At 41.6% G+C, this 20,490-nt stretch overlaps 1 protein-coding gene across 3 annotated transcripts in view; it reads right to left on the reverse strand.

Annotated features, from left to right (window-relative positions):
* The window catches only part of CSMD1 (CUB and Sushi multiple domains 1), a 2,014,336-nt gene that overhangs the window by 127,507 nt on the left and 1,866,339 nt on the right, over positions 1-20,490 (reverse strand). For all 3 annotated transcript variants that reach the window (XM_047713603.1, XM_047713595.1, XM_047713613.1), the window contains 3 exons: positions 16,568-16,756; positions 12,375-12,521; positions 7,622-7,810 (listed from right to left, as the gene is read on the reverse strand). In XM_047713603.1, coding sequence (XP_047569559.1) covers positions 7,622-7,810; positions 12,375-12,521; positions 16,568-16,756 — 525 coding nt within the window. The remainder of the gene's footprint in view (positions 1-7,621; positions 7,811-12,374; positions 12,522-16,567; positions 16,757-20,490) is intronic.

Consider the following 20,490-nt stretch of genomic DNA (forward strand, 5'->3'; position numbering starts at 1 on the left):
AACAAAGTGGGAAGTGCTAATATGTGGATACAAAAAGATGCTCTGGGACAGAGGGTAGGACCCCTAAGTCCCCCTGGAGACAGAAAGTGGCCTGCCCCGGGGAAGTCATAAGTAGCAGCACAAAGGTGACTTCGGACACCACGTACTGGCACAGCCACAGCTGAGGCAGAGACAGCAGGTGCACGAGTGTGTGGATGTGAAACGCCCATGCCTATCTTCAGTCTCAGCAAGGTCACTCATTCCACCTGTCATGGTCTGTGGTAAGATGGCTCATCCTGTCCATCACCCTGAGACTCTCCAGCACTTACCACCCCTCTCTTTGAGCTGTTACCTCTGCTTCCACTTTTCAGCTCTCTCTACTTGCAGAATTTAGAAAGCCAGCTGCTTTGGGAACCTGAATCTCATCCCTGTGAGCCCCTGGGGGTCTCCCAGGCAGTACCCCTGCATGGGCTCACTGTCCACTTCCCTGCCTGGGCAGCTCTGCCCCCTTCCAGGGACAGACGCTTTCACACTATCGATTTTGCTGGTGCAGCCTGTCACCTCATCATGGCTCATCATGAGAGACCATGCCCTACTCTTCAATGCCAGTCAGTAACTTAAACATTGCACAGTGTGTTTTACAATCTCCACTCCTCTTTGCCTTTAACTGGTTCAGGAGCCATCATTTTCAAGGTGCCTCATGCTGCAGTGGAAAGTTCTGCATGGACCCTTCCCTCTTTGCTGCCAGGGCAGGTCCTCCCCAGCACGATGCTCCAGGTGTGAGGGCACCCACATGGTCCTCAGGAAATATTTCTGGGGAAATATTCCATGTCAGAAGCACTGCCCAGCGTTAAGTGCAAAAACTACATCAGAGGCATTTCCTTGAATGCAAGGTAACCTCGATTAGGTGCCCTCATCCATACAACTCTGGAGTTTCTCAGAAAAAAATCCTGCTTGTGCATTTGGTAGTTCCTGGCCCAGGAAATCTAAGAGCCTCAAATAACAAGTACTATTATACAAAATTACCCTATATGTGCATTTGCACTCACTACTGCTTTATTATGAACATGTCCCAGACTGAGACAGAAAACAGGGAACTGTGGGGTAGACAGCATGTGCCAGGCATGAGCAGGGAAGATGCATTCTTTAATTCAGTGAATAAACGTGCTGGTCTTTGTACTTGATAGAGGATAATCCTATGTGATCCATAAAATGTTTGCGATATACTTTGTAAACTCTAGAAGACAACTGGTCTTGATTGAATTAGGATCTTCATTCTGGTCTGATCCTGCTACATCATTTAGGTCAGAGGTCGGCAGACCATGACCCGAGAGTCCAGACCAGCGGCCAAGTTTTCGTAGAGCTCACCCACTAGAGATGGCTCAACTGGAAGGCTTGTGAAAAATTTACAAATGAAGGCTACGTGACGGAAACTCTAAGTGACTCATGAAGACTAAAATATTTATTACGTGGCCTGTACAGAAGCTTGCTGCTGCCTCAATTAATTATCATGAAAAATAAGAGAAATCTATCCCCAGCTTAGTGACTTCAATATTACTGACTTTAATTGGCCATTCATAAAGTTTCTGCATGAACGCAAGTTGACAAGTACTTACTGAAAACACTCATGGATGGAAATATGTTTGTATCGTGAAAGAGTCCTTTTTTATTGGGTATCTCTTAGTACACAGTTCTATGGTTAAAGTTTCATGTCAAATTTTTCACTTATGCCTTCAAATAAGGCAGCAGTGGGGTCTTCCTGTCCCCATGGCCAGAAGAGGAGGCTGAACCTCACGGAAACCCAATTTCCTGCTCAGTGTCTCATCGGTCAGTGAATGGTGAGGACAGCCGGGATCCACATTAAATTTCGGAGGTTGGCTGATATATCCAAAATCCTATCACTCAAATCCCATGAAGAGACCAGGGGTAAATGCACAGTAATTCGCAGATTTTGGCTCCATGAACTATGTGGCTTCATACCTAAGAACTTAGAATATGCTGGTATAATGACCACAACCTACATGCGTATATACACATATTTTCTTATACAACGTAACATGTGATTTGGTATTTTTAAAAAACATTTTATTGAATTTCTAGAAGCCTTACATTATCGCCATGACACACAGAAGCTCGACCATTTCATCGAAGCAAATAACGATGCGCGTGAAAAACATCAAGCCAAGAGTCACGATGACCTATGCATTTTATGCTCCTAAGCAAGTTATCAAGATTTACAAAAATCTTAAAAAGTTGTTAAAATTTACAAAGTAACTCACATTTAATTTACAAAATAACTCACCAAACATATCCTCCTAATTTTTTTATAATGCTGTCATTTTTAAAAAATAAAAAATAAATAAATAAACAAAGCAAATAGTTTCCTTCTAAAAGATGGTCTTTCAGGAGGAAGCAACAATGTGTACGGGGCACATGTGAGACACAGTGGACATACCTAGTTTTTGCATCTGAAACACAAGTTCAAATCCCGTCTCAGGGGGTCAGTCTTTGTGCTGCTTGGGAATGTCACGTTTAAGCGCTGGAATCTATAACTGTTAAAGAGTGAGGAGACAGACCTGCAGGCCACACCTGACTCCCAGAAGAGCCCCACACCCCGTTTTCGTCATCCACCCACCCCCCGCTGCACTACGACCTTCACATCCCTGGCTACAGCTTTATTAGGCATCTACATGCCTCTAGGCTTCCAGATCTCTCCATCTTCAAGGTCTGACTTGATAAACAGAAGCTTAATCACGTAATTTGTACGAAAGATCATGTTTCCTACTCTTCTTTGCCTGCACAATGCAAGCAGAGCATACACAGTGGTCAGTGTCGGCACCAGGCTGAAGCCACAGGTGACAAAAGGCTGAGAATCCAAGCTTGAGAAGGAAAGAGGGAGAGAGAGAGAGAGAGAGAAGCAAACCAGGAAACAGACTCCAAAGGACGGAGACCAAGCTGAGGGTTGCTGGGCAGGGGAGGGGGGTAAGGGGGATAGGGGGATGAGGGGGATGGGTGGTCATCAAGGCCAGCCCTCAGGATGCACGCTGGGTGAAATGACACATCACTAAATTCTACTCGTGAAACTAATGCTACACTATGTGTTAACTAACTAGAATTTAAATAAAACCTGGAAACAAACAAAAAGAATTACAATAAAATTTACACTTTTTAAAAAGAAAGAGAAGACAGATGGTTTCTGGGAGCTATTATCTCTTTAACACGGGAAGGTGGAAAGCCCTGTGCTGTGTTGCCCGGGTTTACCTGGGTCTTTGAGATAATAGAGAAAATCTCGGTTCTAACTCAGGCGTCTCTTCAGGATGAATGAGATCACTGTATTGATAATGGAAACAGCTGCTTGCCAGAGTTTCTTGCTTTAAGGCAGGAAATGAAGCCTGAAGGACAGAAGATATGCTTGACTTTATCGGGGAGGATATGAACCAATACAGATTTCTGAGAAAAATAATTTAAAAGGTCAAGCAAAGGGAGAAAAACAACCTGAAGTTCCCTGAAACCAGTAGCTACATCTCTCCTCCTGCAGTTTTTTCACTCAAAGATGACCGGACTGTTTGTTTAATGCCGCCCAGAATATTCTAACTGCTAATTACAAGCTCTGCGTCTTGGGAGCCATAGGCCCATTGCTAAGTCTGGGGGAAGCCTCACAAACCAGCCCCCAGACCTCACAGGAAGCACTAGTGCTCAGGTTTAAGTCTTGAACAGTAATTCTAGGTTGTTTCTTCCGTCCTCTCAACAATCCGGAGAGCGAGGAATCAAAATGCCCCTGTCAAAGAGATGAGGACTCCCTTACCATCAGCCCCTAAGTTTCTCTCAAAATTCTGTGCTTCTGACTCGTCACTGGGGATAAGCCCATGAAAACAAGAGAAAAAAAGTCAAAGAAAACAAGAGAAATTGAAAGATTCTGGCAGAAGATGATGACCATTTAAAAAAAAAAAAAGAAAAAAAAGTCATTCTCAAATATGTGTCTCATAAGGTTCATAGATTTATGGAGTTTTTGCATTTAAAATATTTACCAGATGCCATAGGTGACAGGGTGTCTGGCTGGGTGTCCTGGGGACACAGACAGACACAATGTGTGGGCAGTTAGAAAATCGCACACAATCGCAGCTCAAGAAGGGTCCCTGAAATCTTACATAATACATTCAAATATTAACTACACATCAAAAATGTTAAGTATTAGCCTACCAGGCCTTCAAGAGAAATGTGTTTATCTATTTATTCATTCATTCATTCATTCATTCCAATTTTCAAGTCTTCTATTTTCAGATAGAAATAATTATAATAACTACGGTGATCTCTGAGTTTGCTAAAAGTCTTAGAATATTTCAACACGTGGCATCAGGAATGAAATTCCCAATTACCCCCAAGGCCTCGGAGAGAATGGACTACAGGACTTACCCACCTCTTTGGAGCATGTGTGCTCTGCGGTCCCATGTCTCAGAAAGCCCCGTTCTGGGGGGGGGGGGGCGGCATTCAGCCTCAAGTTTGTTCTGGCACATGCATTGTTTAATCATAACTTCATTCACTGGATTTGGTCCTTACAGAACCTACAAGAGCGCATCTCCTCTCATGAGACACAAACAACGACACACCCAGTATCTTGAACGCATTCAGCAGTGGCGCCTTGAGAAGTCTGAGACAATGACCTCTCTGAGGACCAGTGTCTGCAGGACACAGCCTGCCCACGACGACCTGGGGGGCCGCACATTGGCCTGGCCCAGGAGCCTCTCCTGGCACACAGTGGGACTGTCCATCACCCTGCCGGCAAGGGAAACTAAAGTGAACATCCTCACTGACCGCGTTCCTGTCCTGACCCTCCACAGCCATCACAAGGTCTTCTGATGCTACTTCCTAAGTGTGTCCCATATCTGTTTTCTCACAGACCGATGTCCCCTGTGTTTTCCAGGATCCGGCGCACCCTTCCGAGCGTCTAAGTACCCTTGTGTTCCAGGCAAGACTGTGGCCTGCCATCGGCCGTACCTGCAAGAGATCTTTCTAAAATGTAAGGCACCATCATAGCCCACAGCTTGTCGATTCACGGGCACCAGTCACAGGACGGGAGGCGGAAGCCACAGACACTGGCAGTTAAGGTCTCCCACAAGAGGCCCGTCTCCTCCACAAGCCCATCTTTCACGACCCTTCCCCTCCCCGAAGATTCTAGCCCCAGTGTCCCATGACGGCAAAAGTATCCCTGACCTTCTCTGCCACTTCTACTCAATATGTACCCACTGTCACTGAATGTCATGCTGAACTGTACCCACCCTACCGCCTGCGACATCTGTTGCTCTCACTGGACCTTCAGAGGTTTAAGGGTTGAGAAGATGTCTTGCCACCTGCCGTTCCTAATTCAGAGGTAAGTTTGGGTTGAAGTCAAAGTAGACATATGGTCTTTAACACTTGCCATTAGGTTTTACACCTACAACAATGACCCTGATCTACAAACACTGTCATCATGATTAATGTCGCTCTGCCTCTCTATGAAAACAAACAGGGGAGGAATTGCATAGCGTACACCCTCTCTGTAAATGTTATTATAGCCTCATATATGATGAAAATATTTTGTATCTTATTATAACTAAAATGCTATTTTATACAAATTATAAATACCTACGATGGAAAGACAAAAGACTTTTCCAGAGGAAATGAATTTAAATACCGAAAATACAGATTCTCTCCAGAGTTGGTGCCTACAAGATTTTTTACAAGGAGAATTCCTTTTGGCGGAAAAACAATTTGATTCAGACACAGAAGTGTGGTCAGAAGGTCTGGATTCTGGGTCAATGTGTTTGTGATTATTGGTAAGTCACTTTAACTTTTACAAGCTTCAGTTCTAGATACTCGAAAGCAAGTAAATTGAACCAGGTGATTCTCAAGTGCCCCCCTGGTTTTGTAAGTTGTAGTTTATAAAGAAAGCACACGGTCTTACAGGCTGCCTGGTTCTCAGAACAGTTAACAAAACGGGTTAAACACGGCAGATTTGCTGTGGGAAGAGGGTGCTTCTGGAGCGTGTGATCATCGGAGAACACAGTCCTGTGGGTCTTTATCTTCAGAAGAAATCTGAAGGAAGGTAGCCTAATGTTCCACGCCAAGTGTGCTGCATGCTTTTGTTATTCTCAGTTACTCTCAACACAACCGACAGACACACGCTTCACACTCACTCGGTTCTCAGCCCACACTGCACGGGCTCCTTGAGGACCTGGGATTTGGTGCACCGTTTCTGAGTCATTAACTGCAGCCCTAAATAGTTCTGCTAAGGGAGGGAATGGGAGAGGAGAGAGAGAGGGTACAGGTATCGGAAAAACACCTGCAGACATTGTCTTATTCCTTTCAGCCTTTCATAGGAAGAGCAAGTTGTGTCTCCAACTCTGTTGGGATTTCCAGAATTCCTCCTGGAGCAGGGAGACACATGGAATGTGCCCGGATTGTGGGTCTCCCGTGTCCCTCCCGTCACCCCAGGGTCTTTCCCCAGGCCTTCTAGTGTCTTCTGTTCTGAGAGCACCTTCCACCTGAGCTCTCCTTTGTGACTCAGGCTCTAGAGATCCCGACTCTGGAACTTCTGCCAATGCTGCTTGACCCCCAGCCCCGCACCCCACCCTTGTCCACTTTGGGATTTTGTCACGATTACTGTGGTTGGCATTCTGTCTCCAGGGCAGACACACAGTTGCCAGAGCTACTCTCTGAGCGATAGAGTCTCTGTCGTAGAGTAACAGAACATTAAAAGAAAATGAGAATTATTTCTTCTTGTAAAGAACGAAATCATCATTCTAAATGAAAGAAGCTTTGGGATCTTCATGTTTGTCTTATATTTAAAAACAATTTCCAGAGCTGGAACATAAATAATGCAAGCTACGTGTCTGATTGACTTCTGCTGGTTAAAGACACATACAGTCACTGTGATAAATATCCAGTATTGTCTCAGAGAGAAATACCAGAAAATCTAATATCTATGAAAAAAGGAAAAATGGAAACCAATATGAGGCTCCACTCATAAATCATAATTAGCTTTCAAAGACCAATATATTTTATTATGAATATAAATCCCGATAAGGCAAAACTATGAAAATTTCATGACTCCAAAGTCTTCAATTAAAATTAAAAAGCCTTATTTGAAAATTTGATTTTTATGCATATGACAGATAAAGTCACCAAAAAAGCATGAAATATTGAAATCAACTTTAACAAGTCCTAGATTTAAATGGCCAAAGGAAAATGAAATATATGACGTATGGCTCAAAGAATGAGTTTTTAATCTCAATTATGAAAAGGGGGTTTTAGTAAATTGATTTTTTAATTATTACAACTGTCAAGAAAAATTCCTTTGAGTCTACATCGAATAACACATTTTTTCCTTCAAAATGAAATACAAGTAAGTATTAGGGTAACCACCGGCTTCCAGTGAACACGCACCCATCCTCTAACGCTGGCAGTAAAGCTGCATCAAGCCCAGTGTAAATGTCAGAAGTGTTTGCGTGGCTGGTGGAAACTTCAATTTGCACTTCTATAAACCCACATTCCATTTTTCTTTACCCTTCATCCGTCGCCACCGCTGCAGTAATTCTCAATATGTGATTCAAATAAGAACAATGAATTTAATTCAAGTTTGGGGATGAAAAAGCACCTTTCTTACCCTGGCAGAGGGGAGCGAGGGAATCCCACTGATACATGCCTCCTGGACTCCTTCGGCAGGTTGCGTTGCTGTGGCCAATCATCCGATGCCCGGGCTTGCAGAAATAATGCACTTTACTCCCCAGTGCTCCTGTGGTCCTATTGAAAACACCTCCGTTCTTTGGGGTGTGGGTCAGGCTGCAGTAGGGCGCTGCGGACACACGAGCACATCCAGATGTAAATAAATAAACAGGGAGAGACCAGGTGTTTCCCTCGGTTAAAGGGATATAAATGAAGTATCTTTCTTGTTCAAACAGTGGGAAATCAGCACCAACATGTCAACGTGTTCTAACAAGCATCCCCACACACCACAGTCTGGCACGGGGCCTCCGGCTCCCTGCTGCTGACAAGGCAACGTGGCGTCGCCACATTAGAAGACAGTGGCAATTTCCCATAAAACAAACATGTTCTCACCCTACGGTCCAGCAGTCAGCCTCCTTGGTGTTTGCTCAAAGACTTAAAAATGTAGGTCCCCAAGAAGAAAAAGAAAACGTGCACGTGAATGTTTACAGGAGCTCTACTCACGACCGCTCAAGCTTGAAGCTTGCACGACGCCCTTCGGTGGGTGATGGACTGACCGTGGCCCATCTGAACAGTGGAATGTTCTTAAGCACCAAAAGGAGTGAGTCATTCAAGCCGTGAAAAGAAATGGAGGAACCTTATGTGCCTTTTACTAACTGAAAGTAGTCAGTCTGGAAAGGCGGCTGACTGGGTGATGCCAACGGTGAGTATGGGATTCCAGAAAAGGGAACACTATAGGATCCTAAAAATAGCAGTGGTTGCTAAGGGTCATAGGGAGGGATGCACGGGTGCAGCGCCCAGGGTTTTTAGGGCAGTGAGGCTGCTCTGTGATAATGTAACAATCGGTGTATGTCATTACCCCGTGTCCAGTCCACGGAGTACATGACACCAAGAGTCACGTTGAGGTAGACCCCGGGCTCCAGGTGATGATGACAAGTCCGTGCAGGCTCACCGAGTCCAACAAATGCACCATCTGTAGGGGACGTTGACGGGGGGCGGGGGGAGGCTGTGTCCGCAGCGGGAGGGGATACATGGGAACTCTCTGTATCTTTTCCTCAATTTTGCATGAACCTAAAACTGCTCTGAAAAAATAAAGTCTAAAACCAAACAAAACTAAACCAAAACGCATCCTAAAAGCCTAGAGCCAAGGTCCAATCTCTTATTTTGAAGTTGGGACTACAGGCAATTATTGCTCTGTGTGAAGGAGGATCTCAACAATCTGAACATTGTACGGAAATACACGGAAGAATCACACTGAATTCCCTCACTCACTCCCTTAAGGCCGACCCACTTAAGTAAGCTGACTGGCCACCAGAATAAGAACAAGGAGGTGCGGCTCTGAGCACCTTACTTGAAACAAAAAAATTCTCAATATTGGAAAAGAAAAGCATCATTAATATGGAGAAAATAGAAAAATAGAACATTTTGTCGTTAAAGCCATTAACTCTTTCTTTGTCACTGTTGTTCAGTGGGGCTTGTGAGTTGTACCATAATGGAGATATGAAGCTACCTTTTAACACATGGGATTTGATTAAAATCTCTGAAGAAAATGCACTACTCCAGGTCAACACAAATCTTCCAATAGCTTTAGTCATTGCCTGTGTAGGAACTTCCTAAAATTGGGGACAGGCGTTTGTTAGAGTAAGTCTCACCTACATAGAATACAACATCCTGACGGCTAAAAGCTCTGCGTCTTATTTACACATTTAGAGAAAGAAACTCATTTCACTCTTACAAGATCAGTTTCATTACAGCAAATACTCCTATCAACTCCCTTCCGATGAATTAAAACAATAAAATAAAGAAAGTTGTGAAGGACTAGAAATGCTGTTTCCTTTGGAAAGAAGAGGTTTAAATGTACCACCAGTCCCATGGGGGCTCCGTAGACGAACACACTTACAAGTCTGAGTGGTTAATGTGGAACCCATCCTTAGAAGTCAATGCAGAAGAAACTTTTTGAAGCCTCCCTATCATAGCATTGCCCAGAAGCAGTGTCTGAGTGGCCGGCCTGGGTTGTCAACCATGCCACTGTAAGGAGCATCCTCAGAGAATGTCTTCAGCTGGATGATCTTCAGAAATCCCATTTCATTTTCTTTTTAATGGACTGATTTTTCTTAAGTGAAATTTCACTAAGTATTGCGAGAAACTTTTGATTCGCTGCCCCATGGGCCAAGCCATTTTTTTATGTCCTCATTCCAGGCCCAATTTTGTAAGTTTTGAATGAATGAAAGTATTTATTTTAGGGAAGGAATGAGTATACTCAGGAACCTTGGCTAACAACGGCAAAAACCAAAACAAAACAGAAAGATAATTTATAGGAAGAAGGAGCAGACTGTAGGTCTTACTCTAAAGGGAGAGAGAAGATTAAGTCTGAAACGGCTCTGAAGGGACAAAGAGACCACATAATTCATTGCATGTCACCCATGATTTTTGTCATAGTTTAATCTGTTAAGGGATGTAATGTGTGGGATCGTCCAACTCTGTACAGTCTGATGATTGTCCATTTTCTCTCCTATTTACTATGTTTTTCCTATCACTGGGCTTTCAAGATACCTCTTCTTTCCTAACTCACCTAGAATGAGAGAGCTAGAGAGGGGCCCAGGGGAGAAAAGAGAGCCCCGAGAACAAAAGGGACAGATCAGAGCACGCACCCTACCTGTTTAATTCTTGGCTATAGTAAGACACAGAGGACCGATGCCCACCTCAAAACTGCTGGTAGAGCGTTGGAAGAGCAGGGAGGCACCCACTATGGGAGAAGACTGGGAAAGTCAGAGACTCTGGAATTTCTGTATGTATGTCTGACCCACCTCTATCTTTAACTGTCCCCATCCGGAAGCTCGCACGGTTCACTTAATATGGAAGGACTATTATTAACTCTGCATGCACTTAGCACAGCACAGTGCACCGACTAGAACCGCCTTTGGACAGCCCTGGTTTTGTCTTTCCTGCTTTCAAATTATGTTGCTCTGTTGTATCAATCCTAGTCCGGATGACCAGTATTTCATAAATGTGGGGCAAACAGAGATGTCAGATATGCCGTGTGGTCAGACAACAGGCTAGAACTCCCTTGCCCACTCCACTGCATCTCGGAGACATGCTCATCTCATCACCATGCTAAAACCGCAGGTGATGAACTCCTAGCAGAGGTCACTGAAGCACCGAATTTAAAATGAAAACCTGCTAAAAGATAGAGGTATTCATGGACCCCCCCCCCCAAAAAAAATACAGCTTTCTCTGAAATTCTCCAATTTCTTACTCTCCCAACACAGTTTAACTAAGAGAATTTTCTTGTTCTATAATGAATTAAAATGTGCCTTGAAAGGCAGAACTCCAGGTATAATCACATTACCAGGGTACTAAGTGACCTAACCGCAGGTAGAAGGACATCAATTAGGTTCACCATGATTTCCCCTGCAATGTCCGTTTTGCACCTTGGAAATAAATTCAAACGATTCTAAAGGTCTCAATATTTATTTTTCAAAACAAGGAATGTAATGAACATAAATCCGATCATCGCCCTAATACTCTCCTAACTCCGTCTAATGGAAACGACCTCAACTTTGAGCCCTCTGTCAATAGGCATTGTGAATAACTACTTTGAGAGAAAGAGAGAGGCATGAAGGTCTGGGTATGTTTGATTAAACTTTATCAAGAAAGAATGACTGAATTTCATGCCCACCTTCCGCACATCTAAAGCTTTTTTTTTTTTTTTTTTCCAAACCCTTGATACTTTGTAATGTTCCACGATGTCTACCAACCAGAGAGAGCTGAAATCTTATCCTTTAAACTCCTGTGCCTTTTTGCTATTCCTCTTCAGGATGCTCCTCAGCACTGACCAAGGCAAAGACCAAGAGAGGACTTCCCAGCCCTCCGGGAAGCCACTGCTCCATTAAACGTAGCCAGTGGGCACCTTCCTGAGGGAAACCAGCTCAGTTATCACCACAGGAAATCATTGAGTGAGATACTGAGAAAAGTGTGGATTTTTTTTTGTTAGTAATTAAAATATATAAGGAATTTAAGTTGTCTATTTTTTCTGTAGGACAGTAAAACATTAGGTGTGGGTCAGGTCACACTGACAGATGGACAGAGGATTTAAAGAACATAAATACATTGGCTGCCTTAATTAGTACAAATAGCACCTGCAGAGCATAATTGAAACACACAGGAAAGGACAAAGGAAAATGTTGAGGAGGAAATATATAATCTGTAATATGTACTAATTTTGTATGTGTTTATTCATGTGTGTTTATGTAATCTGCAAATATGAAGAGACACACAGATAATCAATAAAAAGACAAACTACTAATAGTACGAGATTATCACTTGTAAAATTAACATCAATAGGAATATCCCTTCCTGTTTGTTTCCTTAGCATTTAAACCTAATTTAAAATTAGCTTTATATTATATTACTTTATCTTTTAGAGGCAATGCCCTTGTTTTCCCTATGTGAATTTGAAGCTTGATGATTTTAGCAATCATTATTAAAATATCAATCAATAAATTGTTTTCTCTGCTATAGGTTAGAGACCTCTTACTCAGAGTAATTTCCCATCATATTATTTCTATGGGACTTAATTCTCATCCTTGGATATTAGGTTTACATTACAAATTTCTATCTCCATTTTCTTTATTTACTGCAGATCACTTGTATTAAAAACGCATTTACGCTGACTGTAAGCTTCACTTACGAACCTGTATACCGAATCTTGAACCCTTTTTTACTGGTTGCGTGATCTGTGGACCAGCGAAGGTATAACTGATTGCTCCTGCTTGTAAAATTCGACTGTTCAGTGTGGTTCCCACTTAAGACCACCAACAGAGGACTCTGACCGGAAGAACCTAAATAAAAAAGAAAACCAAAAGAAGTTCAGTTATGAGCTCATACCTACAATATGCAGACTACTTTTAGCTTTTAATCACATTTAGGAGTCTAAATGTACAATAGATATTTCCACTTATTTCCACAGTAGACCGAGTTCCAAACGAATAAAGCAACAAGTAAATTCCCTGATTAAAAAACAAACAAAAGAAAATAGCCAATCAAAATCGTTTCACATTAACACATAAGACATAGATCGTATGAACCTTACTATAAGATAGGGACAATTAAGATACATGAAATTAATTTTTATCCCCATTAGTACGGACAATACTGTAAGTACAGGAGAAATGCAGACTTTCATGTGATACTGGTAGCGGGACGAAGTAGTACAGTCACTCAGCAGAACAGTCTGTGACACCAGCACAACTGGGGGCTTCCTAGTTCTGCAAACTTCAGCCCATGGGCGCCAGCGTTATTCAGAGTCAAATGTTTGCTCCAGCATTGCTGTGGCACAGCAAAACTTAGATCCTAACTAGTATTTTGGCATTTTAGAAAAGAATGGAAAGTGCCATGGAAAGCAATCTTATATACATCTAGAATGAACGAACTCCATAAACACTGACGCAAAGTGTACCATATTAAATTGTATGTGTGTGTGTGTGTGTGTGTGTGTGTGTGTGTGTGTATAGATAGGACATGATGCAGATAGAGATGCATAGTTACATGATAGAGACAGACGGATGTTCAGACAGAGATCAAGTAGGAGCCACAGAATGTGTGCAAGCGGGACCCACTGACCCCATCCTCTTCGGTACTGTTTCCTCCTGGGAGAGGTGCCCATGGCATTGGATACGCGTGGAACCCCCAAGTGTCTCTGTAGTCCTTGCCTCTTTAAAAAATCAGACCCTAAGGTAAATTGGACCAAATCCTAAAATTCATTACATCCAGTAATGAGTCCACATCTGTATCTTAAATTTTTTTTCACCTTTTGGTACATTTGAAATTTTTTAAAAAACTCAAGACACAAAGTCAGTATCTAGGAAGTAGTCAGAAGAAGCAGGTGTAGCATGCGATGAAGTAAAATGGCTGCAGGGGCCGTAACGTGATGGCCCGGACCGACAGGAGCTGCTTTCTCACTTCCTGGGTGTCCCGTACAGTCCCACTCCACTGGTAAACTCAGCGCCACCTCCTAGTCTGATGGCTCCATGGCTTTTTGGCATCGTGCAGCTCCCTCCTGGGAAGCACATTACGGGAGGGAGAACACGGTTATCCCTGCAAGGGCCAGTGCCTGTCTCATCAGCGTATGGGACTTGCTCTGACAGTTGTACATAGGATTTGTATTCAAGCAAAGTGACCGAGAAACTACAACCTCACTTACTGTGTAACCCCAATCGGGCAGTTAAAATTATTTCTTCCAAAAGCAAACAAACAAAACATCATGGAATTGTGTTCCCTCAAATATATACACAGTGAGGTCATACCTGTCCGGACCTCGGAGCGTGACTGTATTTGGAGATAAGATCTTTAAACAGATAATTCAAGTTAAGGGAGGACCTTGGAATGAGCCCTAATCCGGTAGGACTGGAGTCCCTGCGCAAAGAAGAGATCAGGACAGGGAGGCACACTGGGGGGGTAGCCACGTGAGGACATGAGGAGAGATAAGACCTTGGAGAAACCAGCCCTGCTCACACCTGCATCCCAGTCCTGGGAGGAAATACACTCCTGTTCTCGAAGACCCCCACACTGGTACTTCGGGATGGCAGCCCTAGTCACCAAATACAAAAACTAGTACATTCGAGATGATTCAGGCGGTGTCCAGTTTCACTGGAGCAAAGTCGGAACAGATGAAATGCTACCGCTCAGTTTCCTGGAAGGCGTCCCATAAAAGGATGACCATACTTGATACTTAAAGAAGACTATGTGTTTTGGGGACTGGTTTTCTTGCTGTTGTCTAAAGAGATGATATATATTCTAAAATAAAATATCCCGGGAAATTAACTTGCACTTGTAAAGTTTTAAAATGTCACTTTTCATGACAGAACCCAAGAGTAAAGCTTCAGGTATTTTTAATTCAGCAACTAATTCTTCATCACTTTCCATCTGTTCTTTTCACCTGACGTATAACGAGCTTCCTCAAGGACTCGCCTTTAAAAATACACATCCAGTCAGCATGGATCAAAGACCACGAGCCATAATATGGAGGGCAGCTGTTCCTACTACCAACATGGAAACCATGAAGTATTTTACAAGTGGACACCACAGTCTTTATGTTGACACCTTTCTTCGTTGAGTTGTGTAATGATTCAAGCTCTTTGTTCATTTATTTTTTTAATCAAGGATTAGCTACTACTAGAACTGCAGACAAGAATACACTCCTGGGATAATAAAGTTTAAAATCAATATTTTCCACATGTTTTTTGGCAACTCATGAGCCATAAAGGAACCAGTGTTTTACAGAAGACAGAGAGAGAGGTGCAGTAGACATGACCCTTAATGCAACAGAAATGCTAACACTTAAAAAATATTCCTATAAAATGTCTCCCTTTCATTTTATAGACAAATCTTTGAGGTTAGAACAAAGCTAACCATGGATCTATGGTGATTTTAACAGCAAGTGTTTTGATATTACCTCTATCATCTACTTTTGTAATGGGTATGATCCACCCCTATTTTGGGGAGATCCAGTTGTAAGCCCATAAGAATAAATACTGCTATGACTGTGCTCCTGTAACTGGAAGCAGGAGAAGCACTGTCAGCTGAACTCCCATCCATCTGAGGTGAACCGAGGAGCCATGAACACATTTACAGTAATTATGTGAACACATTTAATTGCATACAGTGTGTATTACACACACACACACACACACACACACACACACACACCTGGAAATGGGCTGCTCACCTACCTTGGTGTGCATGTCATCTAATTGATCTCAGAACCACGTCTACCTGCTTCCTCACTGACAAAGAATCCCATTTTGGTACTTGGCTAATATGACTTCTCTCTATCATAAACACTACAGGATAGTCTTCAGCAGTCCACATCTGCTTCAACATACACTTAGACAAAACACTCTGAAAATGGAAATAATGCTCCTCAACCCTCTGCTTCCATGTATATAAGTGTGAGTTCAATTTCTAGTTTAGTGGCTCATCATCTTAGGAAATTCATAAGTTGATTCATGCAGCATCTATCCATGTGATCGACTCGACTATGACAATTCATTGAGGACATAGAAGGCTTGTAGACACTCGCAGAATCAACTACAGTCATTTTTATTTTACTGAGTTGTGATTTTACTCAACTCAATGGCAAGTCCCTCAAAACATGCAAAAGCCTTATTATTATGTACAGCCATAATTGTATCTCGGTCTAATTTTCTGGGCTATGATAATGCTTCTATACAAAGAAAAATATTAACATCATCTCCATTACAAATTGACAATTCAACCACATATTACTTGTAAGCATGGCATTTTTCTGTTAATGAGTTTGTTAGAAATGTATAAAAACATACAAGACTAGAGTTCAAAACAGTATTAACATCTGGTAAGTGCGTTGTATGATTTTTTCAAAGATTGCACATTAAAGGCTTCTGTAGCATTTATCATCTAGAAACCTCTGTTACCCATTATTTTATGTAGTTCTAGTAAAATAATTGTCTAAATGGATTAAAGTACCTTTACCTCTCTTAAATTTCCTAAAATATCTTCTGCATCAATAGAATACTTGAAAGAGAGAAAGGAAGAGCTGTATGGGGTCTACTCTAAATCTCCACAGAAAAAAATTAAATAATAGTTCAAGTAAATTCAGGACATTATCACAGTGCATTGTTAGCATATCAGTTGCTTAAAAGTTGAAACATTAACAAAGTAGGTTCATGTTCCAGACTCTTGAGACTCTACCAGGGTGGAATAATTTATTTTCTGTTCAGGAGAGATACAGTTCAACTCAAGAATATATGAAAGCCTCATGTAGTAAAAGCGTCATGGTGGGTTTTTATTACACTCCATAGAGATCACTGGTTGGTTAAAAAAAAAAAAAAAAAGCAAAGAAACTTACCATCAAATACTTCCAGGGTATCAAATTGCTTTTCACTTTGAAATGTGTCCACGAAGATGGTGATGTTGTAGTACGGTTCCACTTTAATACTCCATGAACATGTCTGGGAGTTAAAGTAGTTGCCCGGGTAACCAGGACTGAGGATGACTCCAGAGGACTCTGTCCGGACTTCATTCGCAGGGCATTGTGCTAATGAGAAACATGCTGGTAAGAGTCTTCCTTAACAAAGTGAACCCAACGTCAGTGGGAGAGTCTCTATCTCTGTATTTATAAGCCAATGGCGGTGGAGGGGGAACGACCCTACTGAACTATGACCAGATTTAATACAGGGTAGAAGCACAGCAGAACAGCACTAAATGATAACAAGTCACACTTTACTAGCACTCTGTAATTTAAATGAGAATTACATACATATAGAAATGTTGTTGGGACATAGGGTGACTAGACAGATAGATAGATTGATTGATTGATTTCATTTACCATTAAGGAAATGTAGGATCAAAGACATTATGTCACTGACACAACTCTAGGGTAGCCCAATCTGACAAAGCTGAAAAGAAGCCTGGAACCTGAAAGCTTTGTTTATCTGGAAAAGGTCATGAAGCAATGCTGATCTGCCCATTGTGAGTGAAGTGGGAAGTACGGGAACAGGAATGCTTAAAACCATCCTGTACCTTCCGTCCGTAGTAACCTTCTAGGACGGAATTGCCCACACACCTTATTTTGGGGCAGGTGGTTTGCAGATTTGATCTTAGGGTCCCATGTTTTCTCAGCTCAACTAAAAAAGCAAGATCTCGCCTTTTCAATGCAATATTACAAAAACGTTGCGCAATTATATACAGTAGTAGAAAAATGCATTTATTTATGCCTTTAATTATACTTGTGATTATATTTACAACAGTAAATTTTAAAAATTTGACTTGATTTCTTGACACTGTGATAAGAGATGAATCAGAAAGTCCTGGGCTGAAAGCCATATCAGATATCTGGGTTGTAACAATGTGATTTCTAAAGGATGAATTTATCAAAATGAATCACTTATGAGTTTATCATTACGAATGAGTCATTAAGATAGTGTGGACACACTGACATACTTTTTTCCCTCCTGCTTTCCTTTTTTTCTTTATTCAACTACTTTTAAGGTAATCAAAATAAAACTGATCTGCTTAGGTATGAACATGCAAAAGAAAATCACCGGACTCCTAATTAGTAATTTATCTAATTGATAATTTAATTATCTTTCAGAAATAATTTATTTATACAACTATTAAGAAAAAATTATATCATTTATTGATAATGATTCAAATTTAACAGAGATATAGCAAAACAATTTGTAAATTTTAAAGTTAAATGATCAGCTTTTCCTTTATGAGAAAGGATTTCCATTACAGGAAATGTGTCTTATTTGTTGAATTATCTCCTTTTAATTAATTAAAATTATATTATCAAATTTAATTAATTTCATTTTATTTTAATTAATTAAATTTATATTAGTAATACATAAATTTTGAAATGATTTCCCAAAAAGATGAGTGAAGTTTATGTACTATGTTTTGATCCAAGTAACTGTTAAAAGGAAATTTTTTCCTTTTTAAATTTTTTTAAAAAAATTTCTTTAAATTTAAAAGGAAATTTTTTAAAATTTAAAAAATTTTATTTAAATTTTATTTAAATTTAAAAGGAATTTTTCCTTTTAAAATTTTTTTAAAATTTTTTAAATTTTTAAAAATTTACCTTACTGTTCTTATTCAGATGTACTTTAAATTTACAAAATGTTTATGCATAAGATCACTAATAATGAAACATTTCCTAGAACCTTTTTGATAAAGAACTATTTTAGGTAGATTTTTAAGAATATTTACAATGTTGGGGCACCTGGGTGGCTCAGTGGGTTAAAGCCTCTGCCTTCGGCTCAGGTCATAATCCCAGGGTCTTGGGATCGAGTCCCGCATCAGGTTCTCTGCTCAGCGGGGAGCCTGCTTCCCCCTCTCTCTGCCTGCCTCTCTGCCTACTTGTGATCTCTTTCTGTCACATAAATAAATAAAATCTTTAAAAAAAAGAGTATTTACAATGTTAAATTGGGTAGCCCTTGTGATTGCCTACTTGTGATCTCTGTCTGTCAAATAAAGCCAAAACACTCAGACTAAAGTAATTTTGTTTAGAAAGTAATTTCTATATACAGTAGGGTGGTGAGGTCACTCAGTGAAATATATTATGCCCTTTCAAAAATGAACACATTGGCATTTTTTAAGAGAACACAGTAGAAGACAACTAGCCTTTCATCCACATGCATATGTATAAGGCCTGGAGCTTTAGAATGTCCACCGACCCGCTTGACTTCACCGTGAGACTATGAGCGTTTCTCAGCCGTGACGTAACCAGACAGCAGCAAAGCTACTTGTCAGGGTCGTGATCAGAGAGATACATGCAAACCCTTTCCTTCGGTCTGAAGCACTTCACGGGCAGAAGGCATTTCCACACCAGCGAGGCACAGACCACCTCCTGCCTCCTCCTGACTAAAGCTGCTGCAGCCCCAGCACAGTTCGTTCTGTGCTATGATGCCCGAAAACATTTAGCCCAAATCGCGACCTTCTGATTGCATCACCGCCACTATCGTTATTAGGCAACACTGGAAGTTCCGATCATCTAGAGACTGGAAACCGACTGCCACGTTGCCAAAATCCACCTGCAGAGCCAGAGTCCGTGCCAGGCTGGGAAAGGAGTGAGTGGTGATGACTCAGAAGCGGAATCTCAAGCCTATTCTCACTCCCTCTAGTTTCCCCAAAATGCTGCTTCTATTGCTGGGAGAAGAAGGAATGAACATACAATTGAAAGGATGTGCTTCCTTTTTCTTACAACACTTATTATTTTTTCCAGACATACGTATTGGTTTAAAATGCACTTGAGTATGTCTCCCTGGGAGCAAACGTGGGTTTTGATTCATTTGTGTCTCTTGCTCCCTCATACGTGCCTAGACCTTCCTGGGCCTTGCTATAAAATGTTGCTAGGAGCAGCGCCCAGCCAGGGTGGGAAGTTTCAGAGACTGCAGGCTCTCCCTGGGCCAGGCTGTTCACTCTCTACCAGCACTCACACTTACAACACAGCCGTGTGTTTAGTACCGCAGGGGACCCTGACTACCTCCCGCCTCCGGAAGCATCTGTTGGAGGCTCCCATCAAAGGCACCTCTGAAGGCACGTGCCTCTCTGAGACAGGCACCTGAATGCTGAGTCACCACACCTCCACAAGAAGTTATTCCTTCAGCTTGTTTTTGACGAAAAAAGAAATGTGAGGCTTAAAACCAAACCATATTATTTGAAGCATCTTTCAGGGCTTCAGCAAAAGTCAAGCAATCAAATGTTAGGATTTACAAACAAAGGAAACTAATTCTTAAAAGCACCTGTAGGTCCCAGAGAATTGTGAAAAGAGAACCCTATAGACCAGTGGCAAAGGTGTCTCTGGGAGCCCTTGATCTGTGTCTTACGGTCATCCTTGAGCTCTCCAAGAAGTGCTCATTATTCGAAGGCCACTGGCTGTCTTTAGCGTTCACTGAAAATACATGTTTCTTAATTTAAAAAAAAAAGTGATGATTAGCTCTATAAAAATTCTTAGACCCCAATCCAGGGCACAGAAGCTCCTGTGCTGAGACCCCTGCAGACCCTGCACCGTGTACCTCTTCCTCTGACTCTTCACCTGTCCCCTTTCTGTAGTGAAGAATACAGATTGGAATTCTTCACAATACTATAATTGCAATGCTAAATCTAAGTAAATATTTCCCTGGATTATATAAGCTCTTCTAGCATAGGATAAAATCCAAAGAGGGGATTATGAGTGATTCTAATCTATAGCAGTTCCGTCAGAAACACAGATGACAAGTTGGCTTTGTGACGGGCCTACGAAGTGGGAGCAGTGTTTTAGGACTGAGC

The sequence above is a fragment of the Lutra lutra genome, chromosome 2 (genome assembly GCF_902655055.1).
Source record: "Lutra lutra chromosome 2, mLutLut1.2, whole genome shotgun sequence".
Taxonomy (NCBI): Eukaryota; Metazoa; Chordata; class Mammalia; order Carnivora; family Mustelidae; genus Lutra; species Lutra lutra.